Source organism: Aquila chrysaetos, chromosome 6 (genome assembly GCF_900496995.4).
Source record: "Aquila chrysaetos chrysaetos chromosome 6, bAquChr1.4, whole genome shotgun sequence".
In the NCBI taxonomy this organism is placed as follows: Eukaryota; Metazoa; Chordata; class Aves; order Accipitriformes; family Accipitridae; genus Aquila; species Aquila chrysaetos.
Window position 1 is genome coordinate 7498561 of NC_044009.1, and position 20302 is coordinate 7518862.

General features: G+C 47.7%; 3 protein-coding genes across 6 annotated transcripts in view; 2 read left to right on the forward strand and 1 right to left on the reverse strand.

The window, feature by feature from the left end:
• Positions 1-7283, forward strand: part of CAPZB (capping actin protein of muscle Z-line subunit beta) — a 62360-nt gene extending 55077 nt beyond the window's left edge. The window contains exons 7-10 of one of the 2 annotated variants that reach the window (XM_030016576.2): positions 2310-2375; positions 3638-3714; positions 5013-5125; positions 7034-7283. In XM_030016576.2, coding sequence (XP_029872436.1) covers positions 2310-2375; positions 3638-3714; positions 5013-5115 — 246 coding nt within the window. In that variant the 3' untranslated portion in view covers positions 5116-5125; positions 7034-7283. The remainder of the gene's footprint in view (positions 1-2309; positions 2376-3637; positions 3715-5012; positions 5126-7033) is intronic. The other variant, XM_041124002.1, reaches the window with a different exon arrangement.
• Positions 5989-16134, reverse strand: SLC66A1 (solute carrier family 66 member 1). 3 transcript variants are annotated; one of them, XR_003923757.2, is made up of 9 exons: positions 15709-16134; positions 15203-15440; positions 14366-14495; positions 14077-14164; positions 12805-12959; positions 12474-12566; positions 11886-12071; positions 6857-11554; positions 5989-6738 (listed from the first exon to the last, which is right to left on the reverse strand). XR_003923757.2 is itself a non-coding variant. In XM_030016579.2 (8 exons), exons 2-8 carry the CDS (start codon positions 15370-15372, stop codon positions 11456-11458), a joined length of 921 nt encoding a protein of 306 aa, XP_029872439.1. In that variant the 5' UTR covers positions 15373-15440; positions 15709-16134; the 3' UTR covers positions 5989-11455. The 3 variants fall into 3 exon arrangements, 2 of the variants coding, with proteins under 2 accessions (XP_029872439.1, XP_040979937.1); XM_030016579.2 differs by having other exon boundaries at positions 5989-11554; XM_041124003.1 differs by lacking the exons at positions 15203-15440; positions 15709-16134 and adding an exon at positions 14674-14743 and having other exon boundaries at positions 5989-11554.
• Positions 16135-16210: 76 nt separating this feature from the next.
• Positions 16211-20184, forward strand: AKR7A2 (aldo-keto reductase family 7 member A2). Its single transcript, XM_030016578.2, has 7 exons — positions 16211-16435; positions 16995-17182; positions 17689-17793; positions 18320-18416; positions 18515-18614; positions 18953-19082; positions 19658-20184. The coding sequence occupies exons 1-7, from the start codon at positions 16237-16239 to the stop codon at positions 19817-19819; spliced, it is 981 nt and encodes a 326-aa protein (XP_029872438.1). The 5' UTR covers positions 16211-16236; the 3' UTR covers positions 19820-20184.
• The last annotated feature ends 118 nt before the right edge of the window (positions 20185-20302 follow it).

Sequence of the window (20302 nt, forward strand, 5' to 3'; positions counted from 1 at the left end):
TTATCTTTCTAGTATTTTTAGACGCTTTCATGATGAACCAAAGTATTTATCCAGCTTAAATTTCTCTCTTCGTATTAACTCTTCCTCCAAATATTGTTTACAGAAAGCCCAAACAGCTGCTATATTCCATGCAGGAAACATCCGAAGTGACCAGCCAGCCATTGAGAGCTTAATATACCCAGAAGAGTGAGTTTCCCTCTGAGTCAGACTTGCAGCAGATGGCTGGGGAAATGAGGCAAGAAAGCCAAGCAGTGTATCTCTCGAACGGGAGAGGAGCGACTGAGCCATGTAGATTGTACTTGGCTCATTCTGGAGCGTTAGGTTTTTGGCTGAGCTCAACAGCAGATGGGGAGTGACAGTGGGAAGATGAGCTGCTTGTTAACATCAACTTACAGAATGGAATTTCCCCTCAAAGCAAATTAACCCCTTTATTTAAGCAGCTATAGGCTTTCTGCTTAGGTCCGTGCGGTAACAGCCACCGGAAGGAACCTTTAAAAATCCCAACAACTCTGCTGTTTGTATAACATGGCTGCTTACTGACTCTGAACTCCATTAAAACAGCCTCTTGTAACATCTGGGCTTCTATAGCATATAAAAATGTTTTCCTTCTGGCAGCAGTTTTTATGGAGATGTAATAATATACGTTTTGCAAAAAAATAATTCTGTTTTCAGATTCTGCTTCTTACCAATGAGCTCGGCCTGTCCAGGTGTGGAGGAGATGCGGCAGGGAGCCTGTGGAAGTAAATGACCCACTGCCAACTCCCCGGCTGCCCCAGATTTGGTCAATTTGCTGATAGTTCCCAAACTCACTGTAACATGTATATGTGTGTTTGCATAGTTCAGATTTATATTTTCCCTCTACTGCAACTGGATCTGTTCTCCAGGCAGCATGTCTCCATTACATGTAAACAATCTGACTGCAATCTAAAGGAAAAATTAAATGTCCTTGTTCTCTTTCTCCCCCTCTTCTAGGTTATCTTTTGCCTTCAGGGTTCCAACTAAATTACATGCTTCCCCAAGCCTGTTAGAGACTTGGCTTATTAGAAGAAACCTGTAGCTGGCCCAGATTTTTAAACTCTACCCTGAGGGAGGGATATGAACAGATGGATAAGAGAATTCAGTGGGATTAGTAAAACCCTTTGAAGACCGTTCTTCCCACTACATTTTTCTCCCAGTTTTGTTTTCATGCCATCTCAGCACATCTTATATCAGTTGAGGTTCCTGGGACTGATGTTCATTGTTCAACAGCTTGTCTGTGTCTAGCCAGAATTTTCATCTCAAGAACTGGGGAAGATGGTCTTTTCCCTAGCACAGATCATGGATGGTCAGCCATGGCCTCTGGATGGACATTATATGGGGCAAAGTCAGGTGAAATAAAGCAAGTATTGCATTCTGCAGTACTGGCTCCCACTTTTTTATCTTCGTGATGAAAAATCTCACCTAGTTCAGGTACCTGTCTCCTGTTCAGATACTACACTAAGTGCGTGGTATCATTATACACTTAAGTTGATCCAGCTCTGAATTTCTACTGCAAAAGGCAGTCTGCTTCTTTCCCCCCCACACTTACTGCTTTGTACCTCCTTTCCCCTAATAGGTAAATGTTAGTTCAACTTTTTGGTCTAAAAGAAAAAAAGAAAAGAAAAAGAACAACAAATTGTCCAATTTCTCTTTCTGTATTATTGCAGTAGTTTAAATTGTCACCAGTCTTGCAGGTAGTTGCGATTTTTGTATTCTCTTCACCTTCCCTCTCTATTGGAAGGTAAATAATGCCTAAGGTGTCTTTTGCCAGGAGATCCTGAGAATGGAGAATGTGTCCTACGTGTGGTCGGAAGTAGTGTTTGAGATGAAGATTAAAAGAAACAGCTGTTTTTGCAGGGATAGTTCACAGCTGTTAAACCGACAGCACCATCCTTGTGTGCATCTCATCAACAACAACCTTGTTTTCATATCCATACGCTGTGCTACTGTGCTTCTTGTCGTGTTACATGTTCGCTATCGTAGGTCTCCTGCAGCCCCTTAGTAGGTAGGGAATGACAATTTTGTAGTGCCTGTCTACACCAGGGATCCACAGCAGGGTTTTATTTTGATTCATGGTTTTTATTATACTACGTTTCTGTTATCAACATGTGAGCCTTTCTCTAGTTCTGGGAATTTCTCAGTACATTACTAGTCTGTTTGCACATTGAAAGAATAGTTAGTTTAGGATTTTGAGACCCACTTCTTCCATCCCCTCTCTTGACAAGGAAAGCTGTCATGCATCTACCATCAGATTTGCATGTTATCAATAGACCTGTGTCTTTCCTTTCTAGATGGAGAAGGATGAGACTGTGAGTGACTCCTCTCCACACATAGCCAATATCGGACGCTTGGTAGAGGTGAGTGCTGTGAAGCCATCGCAGCCTGAGCCTGCTGCAGGCTCCCTTACCCGTATTTGGTCCTGTGCCTAAGAAGGTTGTTGCTTTTGTCTTTACGAACAAGTTATTTATTCATATTGTATCAAGTCTAATCATGTGAGTGCTGCTCAGCATTTGATGGCTCAGTACTCCTAGTATGACGTCCAACTGTTTGTAGATACAAAGACACCACTTTGCACTTTGTCTCCTGCTCATTACAGCAATAACCTTCCTGTAAAATAAGTGTTTCTTTCCTGAGAACTAGTTAACAATTTCCTACCCCCGTGTTTGCTGCTACAGTCACTTTTGGGTGGAATTATTTAAAGTCAGGTTGTGTTACACAGAACTGTCCCTTTAACTGAAAGTTCAGTGTGTATCAAGTCCTTATTAAATCCACTGGAATTGTTTTTAGTATTTGATTTTATGGCAGCTGTCAGTCATGTATGTTCAGCATGATGAGTGAAGGATGTGATTGCATTAGCTGCTCAGAAGGACTTTGGTGCAACACTAGTTTGCTGTTTCATTGCACTGTCCTGTAGGAAGGTGTTCTTGATTTCCTTGATCTTTGTAGCCACTTGGCAAGCAAGGAGGAAATTCTCAACTCAAATAGACTATAATGCATTTTTTAAAGGAACTGGGAAATAAAAGTAGGGCAGGTATTTCTTTTTTGATCCCTTTTCTAAGTTTTTGGCTCGAGTGAAAGCGACCTAATGAAAAAATGCTGCTTATTTACAAGATCTTTCTCAAAGCTGTTTACCGTGCAGTTTTAATGAACGAGTCACCAGCTCAAAAATGCAAAGTAACCCATAAGCACAAAACTATTGACCTGTTGGTTATGCTAAATGGCTGACTTGCCACTTATAGTCCATTCAGTGCCAGGAAATTACAGAGTAAGGTTGGAGTGAAATGCATTTTCCTTTTCTGCAACTGAATGCAGAAAAATTGATAGCTGGACAGAAACTGCCCTCTTGTGGTCCAGAAAGACATCTCATAGCCTAGGGTAAGTAATTGGGAGGAGAGGACAGGAGTAGAGCTAAGCCTTTATTTCTTTGGTATGGGCAGAGAGATAGGGTCACACTGCCTTTTGTGAGAATTTAAATATTAGGAATACACGGGGTTGAACCATGCTGTGGCAAGTGGCGTACATCAAAATGAACACATACGATGCACAGAAGAGTGTAAGTGCACCGTTCCGGAAAACGGCTGACGTGACTAAAGATCTGGTTTCTTTCTTTTTTTCCTAGGACATGGAAAACAAAATCAGAAGTACACTGAATGAGATTTATTTTGGAAAAACAAAGGACATCGTTAATGGGCTGAGGTAAGGGGCTCTCCAGCTGACTATTGGACCCCCTTCGCTTCCCTGCATTCCCCTGCAGTGCCTGTGATACTGTCTCCAGCTGAGCATTGATCTGCTTTTGTTTGCTGGAACTCCCCTTTCCTACACAAAGTCTTTTCATGTCCCTAATTGTTCACCTCACTGTGCTTTGGAAACATTATTTGTTGTGTGGAGTTTAGGGAAAAATTCTACCTTGTAACTACAGAAACTTGAAGCAATGTTTTAATCCCTTGTTCCCTCACCAGGAAGAAAATAGCCCAATTAGCAGCACTTGTATTTCAGAATTATTTTTAATTAGGAGTTTTATTTTTCACAGTCCTGAAAGCTGTACTTAAATTCTGACTGCTCTTTCTACTATTCTTAAAAACAGTCACTGGGTCCCAGAATTAAGTCATGACATTAATGGTTTGCGGTATATAGACTTTGTTTTAAATTCTGTCTTTCTCTCAACACCGCTGGTCAAAGTATAGTGTACTATAACAGATTAAGTGAATAAACCCCCTGTGCCTTTCTGCAGGGAAACTGTACCATACTTTTCAACCCCTGCTCACTTCTGGTCAGGAATTTTACATAGAAATCCCAAGCTGGTAGTTCTCATGCTCGTAGAGGAAAGTACAGAACTGTGATGCCAAATCATTTTGTTTTCAACTGCAGATAGACCTCCTAGCACAGTGTGATAAACGCAGAATAAACAAATGGCACAAATAAGTATACTGCTGTTCTCTCATGTACTGAAATGTGAAAGAAGATAGAATAATGGTGCTAATTAAATATTTGCGCTGCCTTCTTAACAGCATGGGCAGAGAGAGTCGACAGTATCTGAGAAAGCAGCTGTTCTGTGTGGTGGTTTTTTTTCTTTTTCTTCCCCCCCAAACTCCAGCTTTCATAACAGGCCTCTATTTTCATTTGTGGTGTGCAGGGGTTTAGCCAGGAAGCTTTTATTAACATTAAAAGGAAATATGTAATACAGTCTTTTTCCTTGTGAACATTGCCTTAAGCTTTTGTAATTGAATCTATTTCCTATGTCTCCCCATTGCTCAGTTTGAGTCATGGTACTTTGTGCATCGGTGAGATGATCTGCTCAGAACTGGTAACATACAGAGCATCTGGCTTTGGCTTTTCCTCTAGCCTTTCTTCTGTTTCTTCTAACCTATGTATTTACACTTATTCTTCCTGAGTGTGCTCCTGGTGGTTTCCAGAATACCAGCTCTGTGTTACTGAGTTCTTCTGACTGTTCTTTTCCCTGTTTACTTCCCTCGTTTCTAAACTGCTCTCTGTAGATCTATTGATGCTATCCCCGACAACCAAAAGTATAAGCAGTTGCAGAGGGAGCTTTCTCAAGTGTTGACCCAGCGCCAGATCTACATCCAGCCTGATAACTAAACCAATCCAGGTACCCCCTGCCTGTGAGGTGTGACAACCAGCACTAAACCAGGACTCACCCAGCCAAGACCTCTGCATGATAACTGAGACCAGAACTAACCCCTAACTCCCGCAGACTGATAAACGACATTTGATCTGTGTTTCACCCAAGGGTTATTTCTTAATACGGCCAACTAAATGCTGTGATTTTTATTTTCAACGTTACTCTACCCCTTCCCCCCATTTGAAATATCACGCTCTGAAATGTGGCAGGATTTACCACTTTGCACTCTAGCTTGGGAGCAAGAAAGGAGCGTGTGGTCACGTACCCAAAGTGGTGTTAGCTTGGACTGATTCGATCCAGAAGCCCCAGGGACTCTGTCCCTTGTGCACCATCAGTTTTCTACAGCTGTGGTACACCAATGAAGAAACTCCCTGTAATCTTAGTGTCCTCCCTACAGAAAGGAATGAAATCTTGGAAGTCTTGGAGTTTTGGGAAAAAAAAAAAAAAAAAAAGACTGGTACTTCCTGTGACTTCTGAGTAAATGTGAGCTCACCTCACGTGCACATCCCCCATTTGCCTGGTGTATCTTGAATTTCCTTGGAGCTTGAAATCCAGTCCTGCTCAAGCTCCACTGAAACATCTCTAGCCTCCACTTGCTTGTGCTCTGCACAGCCTTTAAAGGGATTTGTTCATATGCTCTCATTTGCTCTGGAGCTCTGAATGTCTAGGACGCACGGCAGTGACTAACCCTGAGCCAGTTTAACCTTCCACTCCAATTCATAATGAGTTACAGATGTTGTCTTTAACACGTTAAGCTGACGAAGGGGAAAATGCACTGTTTGTTGATAATGGCCAAGAACCACTTCTTTAGCCTGTGACAAATGCAAATATAAAATGTATATATTTTTATTAAAGCAGCGGAAGTCTCCAGAGACAAGAGAATGGAAATACTGTTATAAAAATGTTAGGAAAATAACTGACACAAAGAGCGGCCTTGTTTACAGGAGACAGCATCCAGGCAAAATAAGGTAGCTTTGAGTACTGAAAAGGGTGTGAAATATGGTTTATGTGGGGAGAAATCCTACCAAACTGGATCCTAACCACTTCTCTGCGGTAGCAACTCCTGAAGATTATTAGTATTAGTATTCTATCAATGGTCACATTTAAGAGGGCTTTTTTAAAAGTGGAAATTTCTTATTGTACCATTGAAAATGGAGGTTCCTCCACAATGATCTTACAGGGCGGTGAGCCAAGATGACTCCTAAAAAATGTAGCTTTTCTTCTATAACCAAACTTTTAGCATAAAGGGAACCCCTGCAATAATCTTGCTGACAGTATCTCTGTTCTTCTTTGGCTGCTTTGATTCACTAACTGCTCTAGGTAAGGTACAAACTGGAAAACCAAATTCAAGAACAGAAACTCTGGCTGCCTTTCCCACTGGTGAATACACTGGAGGGAAGTCTTGATGCGGCTGCTCGACCCTGGGTGAACAGTCTGCAAAAAGGTTCAGGAGCTCCCCCAGCCTGGCCCTTTTCACGTTCGTGGGTGGAGGCTGGATTTTCTCTGCCTTCCCGTCACGGTCACTGGGAGAGCGAGAGCGCTAACACCCTTTGCTGGTGGTACACTGGGGTTTTTCCAATCTGTAACGTAAAAAATTGGGAATCGCCCTCCAGCAACTGGAGGCCGAGTGGAACTTCTGGGGAAGCGTGTCTCTTGGTGCCATCCTTGCTAGAGTGAATTTCGCTTTGATATACTCACTGAAGTGTTCATTTTGCCTTCTGCTTTCCGTATTAAAACAGGCAAGCTGAGTTTTGTTCCCTCTAAGCCTGGGTTGAGGTGCTTCTCCTTCCTATTGACTCACATGCCAGGAGAACTGTTAAAAACTCCATCTCTCAAATGCATCGCCTCTGACTTGCATTTCCTTCTTCCCCGCAGGTCTGTGCAGACTTTTGCAGACAAATCAAAACAAGAAGCTCTTAAAAACGACCTGGTGGAGGCTTTGAAGAGAAAGCAGCAAAGTTAAAATACTCTTCATGCTAAAAAGACATGCCATGCACTCATTAGATTCCTTTCTTAGAAAACTCATCCCCCCCTTGCCCTTTTCTGTTACGTCACGTCACAATTTGCATTCAGTACTATCCATGCAACGCCATCTTCTCCCCATGAATAAAGCTGTACAAACTTTTTCAGTCTCTGAGGCCTACTTTGCACCACATTTTACTATTGAGACCTTAGGCTACGTTTCTGTAGAAGTCCATGTATTTTTTTCCCCCCCCTCTTCCACCCTTCCCCATTTATATGCATAAACACGGATCATTGTTTGTCTTTTCCTTCCCACCCCCTCCTGCCTTTTGTTACATTGGTGTAAAAAATGTAAAACAAAAATTTATTAAATACTGTGGTGTGTGAAAGAGGAAGAACTGGAAAAAAAAAATAATCTATTCCACGTATGTTTGGGGGCTGGGCACAGGGGATGGCTGGTGGGTGGGAGGGAAGAGAGGGTGTTCCTCGGTGTTGTACTATACTGACTAAACCAGATTTGCAAGGAGACGTTGATTAGGAGACCTGCTGAAAGTTCTGCTCTTCTATAGCCTGGTTCCAAGGCGCTTTTCTGTCAATTTTTATGGAATGCAAAAGGGGTTTTTGTTTTGATTTTGTTTTTTGTAAAGCTTAAATTGAATCTACATCTGATACTTGAGCCTCCATACTAAAAAAAAAAAAAAAAAAAAAAAAGAAAAAAAAAAGACTAAAACAAAAAAATAAAATAAAAAAAAATCCCAGGAAGCAGTGTGTGCAGTTGGTGTCCTCCTTATTTCTCTTTCCTTCCTTGCAGTGTTACTTGGGGTTTGTGCTGTAAACATTTTCCTTTATAGCAACTGGAAGCAGTCGCTCTGGCTGTTGGTAGATAGATGTGCCTGAAAACAAAGGCAAACACCGAGCATATCTGTAATCCAACCAGCTGCTGGATTATATAGCCACGGAAAGCAAGAAAGCTTTTTTTTTTTTTTTCCTCACAACTAGATTAGCTGAAACTTGTTTGTTTTGAAGAGGGTGTGATGTACGGCTGCTCTTCACGCGTGGAGCGTTACGTAGCTGCTTACTCGTCAGCCTGTTGTACTTCCAAGATGCTGGCACTGGGATGCTGGCATCCCGCTGCTGGGATTGATGCTTCAGGCATCCAGCAAACATGGAACAGATGTATTGAGAGAAGAAGGATTAGTCCAGCTTTTCTGGGTGTGTTAAAAATAGTGGGGGGAGGAACCTGTGGGTTGAAACCCCTCAGGTGGGCACAGGAGAGGCGTTTCAGTTCACTCGGCAGTTTGAGGTGGATGGTTCCAGGCATCGGTGCTCACCCAAAAGCTCCTTCTCTGCTTGGTCCCCATGTGATTTGTGAACCTCATCCAGACTTTTTCCCCCTCTTTAAACGTGTGGTGGTCAGAGGGACCTTGCTCAGCTTCAGGTCCACTGCCTACTTCAATGTGCTTTGGTTAGAACAAACTCTTAATCCTGGCAAAATTGAGAAAGCAAATACCTGCTGGGCTCTTCCTGCACGTGGCCGTTGGAATCAGCCTTTGGGTGAACCTATGTAAACTGAGACTGTTGGCATTAATATTGATTAACGTGCTCTTAATTTTGCTTTTCTAATGTGACCTATTTCACATCCAGACATCTGCAGGCGATTACGGTCCCGTGCCGCAGTATTTACCCGGGGGCCTCTGGTCTGTATAATGCAGCTCATATGGGACGCAGGCTGGGGAAAGGTGCACACGTGCTTGCCTCAAAGCTGGGATCCCCAAGGGGAACACGTTGAGATTCTGTTGTTGTCGTCTCTTGGTTCTGTCCAAGGCAGAACCTTTTTTGAAGCTGGGGATAAGTTTGCGTGAACTCTTGAAGCTCAGAAAGGAGCGTGTTAGCCCAGGAGGGGGGAGACTCGCTGTTCCTCTCGCCTGTTTCCAGTTGTTGCATGCTAAAGCTTTCAGGGGGTTTGTTTTCCTTCTCCAAAGCCACATCTCATCTCAGATAAATTTAATGTACAGGCTTGGGCTATACAGAGACACCCTAACTGCTTGTGTGCGGGGATATACCCTTTCCGCAGAGCAGTCGTACAGGTACGAGCCGGAGGATTGATGCAGCTGCAGCAGCAGTTTATTCCTCTTTCTCTTCTCAAAGCAGTGGAGCCTGATGGTTTGCCTACTAACCTCCAGCTTTGGCTGGGCTGCTACAGCCCCCAGCCTACCACCGGCTTACGTTCTCACTCCGGGACAAGTTGTTTCTGGTCCGTGCCTTTTCTGGTTTAACACTTGCCTCTGCAAAATCTTAAATTGCAGGTTCTTTGGGGGACAGGGCTGCATTACAGTCTCGGAGGGATGATAACCTCAGTGAGAGCCTTTTTGCGACATGAATTTCCATCCACCACCACCTAGATGGCTGCTGGCACATAAACATAGGTTTTTTTTTTTTTATTACCTCCTTATATTAGAGGTGGTTTTTTTTGGTTTTAAGAAAAGCTCTTGGTCAGCTGGTACATGGCAATTATCTAGTGTCATGAAGCTTTGTTTCCATAACGTAGGTGTGCCAAATTCCATCCTACCCCCCTGCCGTAGGTCAGCTTAGTAAATCCCGCTCTCGGTAAACCAACCGTGCCTTCCCCAGCACTTCAGGGCTGAGCTAGCAAATGTCAAAAAACACTCCTTTAATAAAACCAAGCCCCAGGGTCTTTATCTGTAATAAATAGGTATTGAGGTCTAACGAAGCTGTGCTTTCTACCTTGCTAGGACTCTGCTTGTGGTTTGTATTAGTACTGGATATGAAATGTTTTTCTGCAACTCCTAGGGAAAAAGCAGAGGAAATGCTGCTGGCTTGAGGCCAGGGAAGAGGCGAGCAGCCCCATCGACCACGAGAATTGTGAATTAATGGAGTGAAAAAGCCACCAGCTTTGTTGAGGGGAGGGTCAAAGAGCCTGAAAAAATAATTTTCCTTTCTGAAAACATGACTCAGCTCCAAATACTGGCAAGGACAAATGTCATGGGACTGACTAATTGTAAATTTGTGATAATACAGCTAAACCCAGAAGGGGCACGGAGCAGGGAGCTGCATGGGTGGGCAGCGGGGAAGCGTTGGGTATTGGGAAAGCAGCTGGAGAAGGAGAAAAGGGGAGCAAAAAGAAAAGCTAAGAGTGACTGCAGGAAAAGGAAAGTTCTTGTTTTTAAAAGGACAACTTGTGCTAACTTTTCTTGAAGGGCCTGCAAGCTTTGGTTGATATTCTTCTTGCTTGCCCAGTGAGATCGAGCTGCTCCTCCCCAGCAGAAATAGCTCGGCACACAGGAGGGAGCCCACAGTGCCAGGCTGAAGCAGCCATCTCCTGGCTACGCCACCGCTCTCCCCCTACCCACCCGAAAGCATCTCTCCTGCTGGGGACATGGCTTTTCCCAAACCGCTGCGGTTTCCAGCCCTGCTGCGGTCAAGGAGCCACCGTGCTGGTGTGCAGGGCCTCGGGAGGGGGATAAATTCATCAGTGTTGGGCATAAATTCATCAATGGGAGAGGGCAGGACCAAAAACCAGACTGAGCAGGGAGGCAGCATCTTCTGCCTGGGTAACTGCCTCCGCAGCTAACCAGAAAGCGATGAAGCAACTTCCCCAAGAAATCCTTGTGATTTAAACGTGGGTGAGGCAAGAAGTGAGAAGTCAGAGAAATGGGGACTATAACATGCATTAAGAAAGAGGCAGGAGCTGCCAGATGAACTGGCAAAATAAAACCAAAGGAGGTATGTGGGGCAGGGACTTTTTTTATAGACATGTGAGCTGTGCTAATTAAAATAGGTATGTGTGGACTGAAACGCTTTGGTTATGCTGCTCCTTCCTTCTGAGCTGGTTCCAGTCACTGCTATATCTTCCAGAAAGAGCTCACTGGTGGAGACATGAGGCCCACAGAGATAAGGGGTGCTCGTGTTCGTGGCATGTCCGTCATCTCTGTCCCCTCCCCGCAACCCCTTAGGCTCTTCTAACGTTTGCCAATACTGGGGAAGCTCCAGATCACCCTGGAGAGACAGCAGGTAAAGCACAAGTGACCGAGCTCAGCGGTCGGGTGTGAGAGCAGCGAAGAGCGACCTTTTGAGGTATCAAATAACTCCCTGTTTATCCTGATAGCATCATTGGTATCAAAGAGCCACAAGGTCTCTCAGCAGCACCCTCTGCCACCTGGCCGGGCTTAGCGTCTTAGCAGCACAACATGTCACCCACTGGCTCAGGTCCTCCTCTCCCAAGAGCCACCAGGATGGAGGGGCTGGTTTGCCCGGCGTTAAGGCCAGCTTTCTCGTCTGCATCATCCTATTCTCACTCCGGGGCCGGTCCCTTTGTCAGCTCTCCAGGCTGTCACCCCGCTCGCTGAGAAGAGCATCCCTCTCTCCACAGGCAGCGGGTGTTCCTCTCCGATAAGCAAGGAACTGGAAGGAGATCTGAGAAAAGGTTAAGGCTCTTCACGCAAGCAAGGGGGATCTACATGACATGTTGGGTCTCACCACCTGAAAAAAGGCTGTTTGTGCCAGGAGAGGCGGAAACAGGACAAAGAGCTTAATGCAAACAAGGGTCTGAAGCATTCTGCTGTTGTAACACCATAAATTACTCACTGGCACGCGGGTGAGCAAACACAGCTCAAAAGCAACCGCTGAGCAACATCAACCCACCTGCTCCTGCCTAACTCTGCCTGCCCCAAGGCGGGATCACTCCCTGCAAAGCCGTGCCGTCGGGATGCGATCCTGGAGGGAAGCGTTGGCGGGGAAAGGATACAACCACGTCGAGGGAAAGGACGCCCAGGCTGCCCACCAGCCAGGGGAGGTGGCGCAGGACGTAGTCGCCTTCGCCTTGCCCCGGCTCGGGGTTCTTCAGGAGGACGCTGAGGCCGTAGAGCAAGTTCCCCAGCATGACCAGGGCAAAGAGGGAGTAGGAGACGCCGGTGGTGGATTTCCTCTTGTACTGGAAGGAGAGGGGCCAAGAGGGGAGCTTGGGTGCAGCTCTCCAAAATCTCACTAGAAAGTAGTATTAGTCACCCTCCCCACCCAAAAAAGAAGAAAAAAAGGTGCTGACTCAATGCCAAGAGCCTTTTAGTTCCCCTTCTGCTTGTAAATAAGGACAAAATGAAAGCCCCACCCTCAAAATATTAGTGTGTTAAAGGGAGGGGAGAAAAATGAATCAGGTTTTGGAGCAGGAATACAGAAAAATAGTCCCTTATGAAATGATCAGAGATGGGGACCTGGGACTTCTAAGCAAAGAGGAGAAAGATGATCCCACCAGCCCTCTTCAATTTGAAATCTCAGGACCCCAGGGGGTCCCCAGGACCAGGCTGCCGTCCTGCCCCTCTCACCGTGCGGCACTTACGTTAGTGTAGATCTGGGGGACTCGGGAGCACAGGTACAGCACGGAGGAGATGGAGCCGATGGTGAAGCCAATGATCTTGCTCCTGGTGAAAGGCTGGAAGGCAAGGGGGGGGGCCGCAAGCAGCCCCTGTGTGTTCAGAGACACGATTCCCACACACGCCACGGCTCCATGCGAGGCGACAGCGGGGCCAAGACCCAGCCTTTGATCTCCCCATCTATCCCTCACCCCGCTGAGCATTCAGCAGGGTCACACTCATTCAGCAGGGCATGCCCACCCCACCGGATGCTTTATCTTCTCTCCCCCCATCACACAGATTTAGGAACCTGCTCACCTTCGACCCAAACTCATCCACGCGAGCGGACAGCAGAGACCTCCCTTTGAACGTCGCCGGGTCCTGCACCATGGCAGCACCTCTGCCCAAGAAGGACACGGTCGACACCGTCCCCAGGGAAAGGAAGACAAAGGCTGCGTTGATTGGGGCAGCAACTGCAGGGAATCAAGCAGAAACTGGTAAGGGAGGGCTCCTCCATCAGCCCCCAGTGCAGCCCAGCAGCCTTGGTGGGTGCCATGGCCCCCTCTGGCTAAAGAAACCTTCAAGCTCTCTCTTATCTCTGGCACCAAGTAATTCGGGTAATAGCTGCTGCGGTCGTTTTATCTTGCAGCGATATGGGCAATTTCTAAGTTATCAGGGAGGAAACTGCTCTTATCTCAGCAGACCGAAAGCAGTCGAGTTTCTTTGGGTTTAGGGCTCTTAAAAATCATCCCTTCCATCTAGAAGCTTTTCACTGTCTTAACTCACAACAGTGCACGTTCAAATCCCTGCCAGACCAAGCACTGCTTCGACAGCAAGACTTGTATTATATCCTGTAAACAAGCTCTCCAGCATTAACAAAACTATATAGTTGATGGGCCAAATATCAATTGGTTTAATAAGTTCAAATAGCTTTAATAAGTTAAACAGTTACCAAAGTCCCAAGGGATGCCTGTTTGTAGTTCACAGAAAGCTGCAATGCTAAAAAGTGGATTTTTTTCTTGCTGTTTAAGCCTTGCAAGAACTGCAGAGCCCCGTTCAGATGCCCTTTTTACTCCAGTCGAACAGGGAGGAAAGTCCTCCATCATGTCACGGCTGCCATTATTTGCAAGAGGAGTATTGACCCCGAAACAGCTCAAAAACTTCACCCCTTCCCTTAAAGCGCTGGCTTGAGTCAAGACTTCTGGCTGCGGTTTCCAGCTCCAAGATGGAGTCACCATGTCACTGCAGTAAGTCATTTCTTTCTATACTTAATGCAACTCACAGGGAGGGTTGTTTTCAACCTGGACACTGCACATGGCAGTTTGCAGGGGTTTGCAGAAGCCCCAGGCACCACGAGTAGCTATTTGCTAGCTTTGGCTTTCATAGGTGCTCAGGTTATCCAAGAAAAAAACCCAGCAAGCAGTAAGAGGCATCTAATAGCTGCATCAATGCATCTGCAAAGCATCTCTGCCCCAATGCATCTCCCCCAGGGATTCCTCCCTCTCCTGGCTCCACAGCCGAGGACAAGCCAGCCCAGAAGACGTGCCAAGGGGACCGCACAGCCCCACCACCCTTGTAACCCCAACTCACATCCTCCGCCCCGATTCTTCACTTTGTAATAGCAGTAGAGAGACAGCATCACCAGGTCTGCGAGCACGTAGTAAACAGCTGTGTAAACCTGCAGGGAGAAGGATGAGTTGGTCCTACCTGCAGAAAGGCTTCCAGCTGGGATGGATGGAATGAGCCAGCATCCTTGGGAGAGAAGGGAGCATCCCCAGGGCTGTTTGGGTCTCCGGTTCCCGGTGCTGGATTAAGCAGCACCCATCCCATCCCTCCTCCCTGGAGTTAGGGGAGTTTGAGAACCAACCCCCGTCGGTACCTGCAGGGGCAACTGATCGGCCAGGAAGGAACCGATGAGGTTTAGGAGGTCTCCGCCCAGCCATCCCAGCAGGAAATATATGGATAGAGCCCGGTCCATGATGCCTGTTTTGCAGGCTTGGTAAAACTGCCTGCAGAGAGAGAGTTGGGCAGAGACACAAACCATAACCCCTGGCTGGTTCAGCGCTACCTGGGGACCATCCCCAGGATTCCCTGTTGCTCCCACCTGGATCATTTCACAATTGCCACCCGCCCAAAGCACTCAGTGGAGGAGAAAAAGCAGATATTTCCTCTAGCAAAGCCACGTACTCCCCTGCAAACGGGCCCCCGTGAGAAGTCCTGCGACCCGTTGGGTGCTCGCAGCGACCCGCTGGGCTCAAGCCCTTGTGATCTGTCCCTCATGCGGGGACAGAAAGCAGCGAGGAGAAGCACCAGTTGCAGAAACCGCCTCTCCGGTTACGAAATAATCTGATGATACACCGAGACAGAGCGCGAACCCCCATGGCCCCCTCTGCCACGGTTGTCCCAGCACTTCCAAGAAGCCCAGGGCTCCTGGAAACATTTCTTCCGCACTCATGACCTGCAACAACTGCATTGCAGTTGGCTTACATGGGTTATTACAGCTGCCAAGCATAACAACAACAATATAATAACAACCGAGGCTTTGGGGCTGTACCGCCTGCTCCCTCTCTTCCAGTTAAACCCAAATTTTCCAAGCCCAGATTGCTTTTGCCAGGTAGATTTAATAATTCAGGCAGCTTGCACTTGAAATTTGATCTTTAGAGAGGAGTGTTGTACCAAGGGAAGGGCTCGGCTGGGTTTTGGGAGCGATACTTACGGAAAAGAGGCAGCCGCAAAGCAGAAGATGGAAACCAGACCCAGTACGACGCTGGCGATGTCCTGGCCGTCCTGGGCGCATTCGTTGAACACGTCCATCACCCAGCGGGAGCCGTTGGGACAGTCGGAAAGATTCCCGGGCGGGAGACCCCTCCAGCGCCGTGCATCCATGGTGTCCGGTGCTCAGCTCAGCCGAGGGATGTTTATCAGCGTCTGGCAGCGAAACTCTTCGGATAACGCTTAGGAAAGTGCAATAACATGGGAAAAAATTAAATAACACTGGGGGGAAAAATATATCTATATTAGCAACAGGCTCACAGCTCCTCTGGCTGTGGCTTGAAGCCGGCTTGTGTTGCAAAATACTCATTACTGGCTAATACACCTTTACTGGCCTTAATGTTGCATCCGGTGGGATGACCCGACCGGGAAGGCCATCAGCCCGGCAGGATTTGGCCTCAAATTAAAAATGACACCCAACCGGCGCATCCTCACAGAACAGGGACTTACCTCGCTCGCCCACAGCGGATTGGAAATTGGCTTTATTTTTCTTTGGAAACTCGCTGCTTTTTCAGAAACTTGGGGGTTTTTTGGTTGCTGGTTTTTTTTTTTTTTTTGGCGACTCCACTGCTTCTTCAGTAACTTGCTGGGTTTGCTTTGCAAACCTGCTGCTTTTTCAGAAACTTGCTGCTTTTCTTCCAAATCAGCCGCTTTTTCGGGAAGTCGCTGGGATTTTTCGCAAATCTGCTGCTTTGGGGGGAAATTCCGGTTTTTTTTTTTTTTTTTTTGCAAACCTGCTGCTTTTTTAGAAACTCGCCGTTTTTCTGAAAACCGTCTTTTCCAGAAACTCGCTGTTTTTTCTTCAAACCCGCCTGTTTTTTTGGGGGGGAGCCGGCCGGGTAATGGCAGGGGCTCGGGGACGTGAACCGGCGCCGCTCTCCTGCGCATGCGCGCCGGGACCTTGCCCCGGCGGGCGGGGCGGGTGCTTTCCCCGCGGTCCGGCCCGGGCGCGCCTGCGCAGTGGCGGCGGCGGCGGCGATGGCGGCCCGCGGCGCGCGTCCTGGTGTGGTGCTGGGCGCCATGGAGGTGGGACGGCGCGCCGGGCCCGAGGCCAGCGCCGCGCTGCTCCGCGCCTTCCTGCGGCGGGGATACCGCCTTATCGACACCGCTTACATGTACGCGGGTGGCGAGTCCGAGCGCATCCTGGGCACGCTGCTGGCTGGCGGCACGGAGCCCGGTACGGCTGGGGCCGGTCGCAGTGGGGTTGGGGGTGAGGGGGCGGTCTCAGAGAAAAGAGGTCAGCCCTGAGGAGAAGGGTCTTCCCTGGCAGGCTGACACCATCCCTGAGGAGAAGGGGCTTCTCCCGGGCCCGTTCCCTGAGGAGAAGGGTCTTCCCTGGCAGGCTGACACCATCCCTGAGGAGAAGGGGCTTCTCCCGGGCCCGTTCCCTGAGAAGGGTCTTCCCTGCCAGGCTGACCCCATCCCTGAGGAGAAGGGACTTACCCGAGGCCCATTCCCTGAGGAGAAGGGTCTTCCCTGCCAGGCTGACACTGTCCCTGAGGAGAAGGGACTCCCCTGCTAGTGCTGACCCCCAGGCCTTGAGGAGAGGGGCCACCCTATCTAGGGCAGACCTGCAGTCCCTAAGGAGAAGAGCCTGCCTTGCTAGGCTGACATGGTCCCTGAGGAGGGAGGCCTTCTCTGAAACCCCTTGAGCAATGCTTTCATTACGTCCCTTATCCCCATTCCCCTCCTGAAGGTGGAAACGTCCCTGCTCATTCTTTCTTTCTCTCTGCCAGTGGAAGTTGCCACCAAGGCCAATCCCTGGGATGGGAAGACGCTGAAGCCCGAGAGTGTGAGATCACAGCTGGACACGTCCCTAGAGAGGCTGAAGAGGGCGAGTGTGGAGCTCTTCTACCTCCATGCTCCTGACCACGGGACCCCGGTGGAGGAGACGCTGCGTGCCTGCAATGAGCTGCACAAAGAAGTAAAGTGGGAAGTCCAAGCCTAGACCATCTCTTGAGTCCCTCTCACCACCTTTTTAAACCAGGGCTGCTTGTTGTGCCCTTCCGCAGCGCTGGGTTTGTGCAACACTAGGAAGAGGGACCACAGATGACCAGGGCAAAGCCAAACAACTGACGCTCCATTGCATGCATGTTCACGTGGTGCACTTTGTTCTCAAAAGCTCTTGGAAACATTAGAACATCTGAACTTTGCTTTCAGCCATGTTAACTGAGTAGGTTAAGATTAGCTCTGGTAATGGGTGAAGAATTCCTGAATTGCATTAATCTAATAGCGCCATTTAAATTAGAAGGTGTGACTTCAAAATGAACAGAAAATGGGAAATATTTTTGTCAGGTCTTATAATTCATAGTCTATCTAGAAAAGGTGGACAGGGATGAGCAGAGAACTCTGGACTGAAATTCGGTGACTGTCCTTTTCACCGTATGCATCTTGCAATCTGGAACTGAATACCCCTTTATTCCTCTGCAGGGAAAGTTTAAAGAACTCGGTCTATCAAACTACGCAGCGTGGGAGGTCGCAGAAATCTGCACCATCTGCAAGTACAACAACTGGGTGATGCCAACTGTGTACCAGGTGAGGGATGGGGGCTTGCCGTGGTCTGCCTGATCTTTTGTGGAGGCTGAGATGAATCAAATCAAAAGTATACGAGGGTTCAGATCAGAACAGCATACAGATGGTTCTCTGTCCTTACAGCAATGGTCAGTCACCGTGGGAAAGGGTCTGCGAGCCCCAAATCTCAGACCAGCCCCCAGTGTGCCAGATAAAAATGCAGAAAAGGAAGCTGCTGCAGTTATCTGGCAGGTCTTTTCAGGACATGCATGATTAGAAAGGTCAGTAGGTCACTTCTTGGAAAAAGCTGAGTACACACTTGTTGCTTGAGTCAGTGAGTCCCTTGATGTGGAACTTAAAAAGTTTTTGCGTTATTTGCAATGCTTTAGGAAGTCTGTTCCTAAGCAGATAATAACCTTGTGTGACCCAAAGCTGCTCTTCTGGATAAGAGTATTGTCAGGGAAGGGTGGGGAAGAGGCCGTTCCAGGTGCTCATGCTCACTGTCACCAGCTAGCGTTTGAAGCTCTTTGTCTCCTTCATCTTTGTGCAGGGTATGTACAATGCCACCACTCGCCAAGTGGAAGCCGAGCTGTTCCCTTGCCTGAGATACTATGGACTGCGGTTCTACGCCTACAATCCGCTTGCAGGTATGGGGAGGAAAAGGGTGAGATTGAGACAAAAACGTGTGAAATGGGGGCTGTAGAAGAGCCAGTCCATCCCTAAACGTGCTGCTGACCCTTTGCAGGAGGGTTGTTGACTGGCAAGTACAAGTATGAGGACAAAGACACACGCCAGCCCACTGGAAGATTTTTTGGGAATGACTGGGCTCAAGCCTACAGGGACAGGTATGTTTTGAGTTGACAAATGAGCAGGGAGATATGGCAGGAATGGCTACATAAAAAACCCCACACTAATCATCAGCTGAGAGGAAGCAGAACTGACCAAAGCTCATGCAGTGATTATGTCTGCACATGTGATTGAGGCTGCGCCTTGTGACTGAGCTTGGCAGAGTGGTTTTTTAGGCTCAGCTTCCTCCCAACTCACAGCTGGGGATTGCAGAGGTCCTCAGAGGCTAAGAAGAGCTGTATGAGGCTTTCTGAAAGCCTTTCATACTTGATTAGAATATAGATGTACAATTCACTGGGGGCCCCAAGGGCAATGACAGTGATTTCTCTTCTGGCAGGTACTGGAAAAAACACAATTTTGAAGGAATTGCCCTAGTAGAAAGAGCTCTGAAAGATGCTTATGGCTCCAGTGCACCGAGCCTGACCTCCGCTGCTTTGCGTTGGTTGTACAATCACTCGAAACTGCAGGTAAGAGCTTGACGCGACTGTAGCTGGCAGCCTGCACAGCACCAGCAGAACTGGGCAGCTTTTGCAGCACACAAGCAGGGATGGGTCTGTGTACAAACAGTTCTCTTTTAATCTGCATATCCCGTGGGCCTGCAGCATTCCAAAGTGAATATTGCTGTACGGACTCAGCCTGCCAGGCTGTAGGAGCGAGTCAACTCTGCATTTCCCCACGGTATCCTGTGTTCATAGGATTGGAAAAAGTGGAAGATTTTAAGTGCCAATTACTGGGGTCTTGGCTTCCCACCCAGACAACTTCCCTGCAAGGAGATGACTTCAGTCATTGGGCTAGGAAATGAATGGTTGTATTCCCCATCTCCCCAAAATGTTCCCATAGCCTCTCGTAAAGTAGGATTTGGCAGCTTTCGAGGAGTTGGCATGACCTGGGAGATGTTCTGGCCTTGTGAACAGAACTTTGTGGCGTCAGGAGTTACTAGATGTTCTTTACTGAAAAGAAACATTTAAAGTTTGGCCCGCAGTGGCTTGGGAGGTGAACTAGGTTTCTTTTGGGATCAGCAACTCCTCTTACTGCTTTGCAGGGTTCTCTTGGAGATGCAGTGATCATTGGGATGTCCAACTTGGAGCAGCTAGAGCAGAACCTTGACTACAGTGAAGAGGGTCCCCTGCTCCCACCGGTCGTGGAGGCGTTTGATGAAGCCTGGAACCTGACTGCGCACAACTGCCCCAACTATTTCCGCTAGACTAGGGTAGGGAGAAGAAAGCGGGTTTTGTGGGGGTGGATAATCGAGCACAAGTCTCTCGAAGCACGGGGGAGGTACTTACCCACCCTCCCCCTTTGATCAACGTGCAAAGGGGCTGAGATTTTTTTTTTGCCCTGTATTAACAAAGCTTTGTAGGATCCATTGCCGCTGTCAGCGCTTGTTGTGTTGGGCCATGCCTTATTCTTTCTCCCCTCATGGGCCTTCAGCTCTGCACAGCACCCACTGTGATTTAGACATGCAGTTGATTGGGGAAAATGGACACATAATTGGGTGAAGGCCCCGGTTCTGCTTTAATATGGTATCTTCGATAATTAGGTACAAGAATAAAACCTCTTTCTAACATAGACCTTACTCTTAACTGTACCTATAACCCAGCTGGCATCTCCTTATTAGTACTCAGTGACTTTGAGTTAAATAGCTTCTTCCGAAACTTTTATCAGAAGAGCAAACCCTCAGCATCTT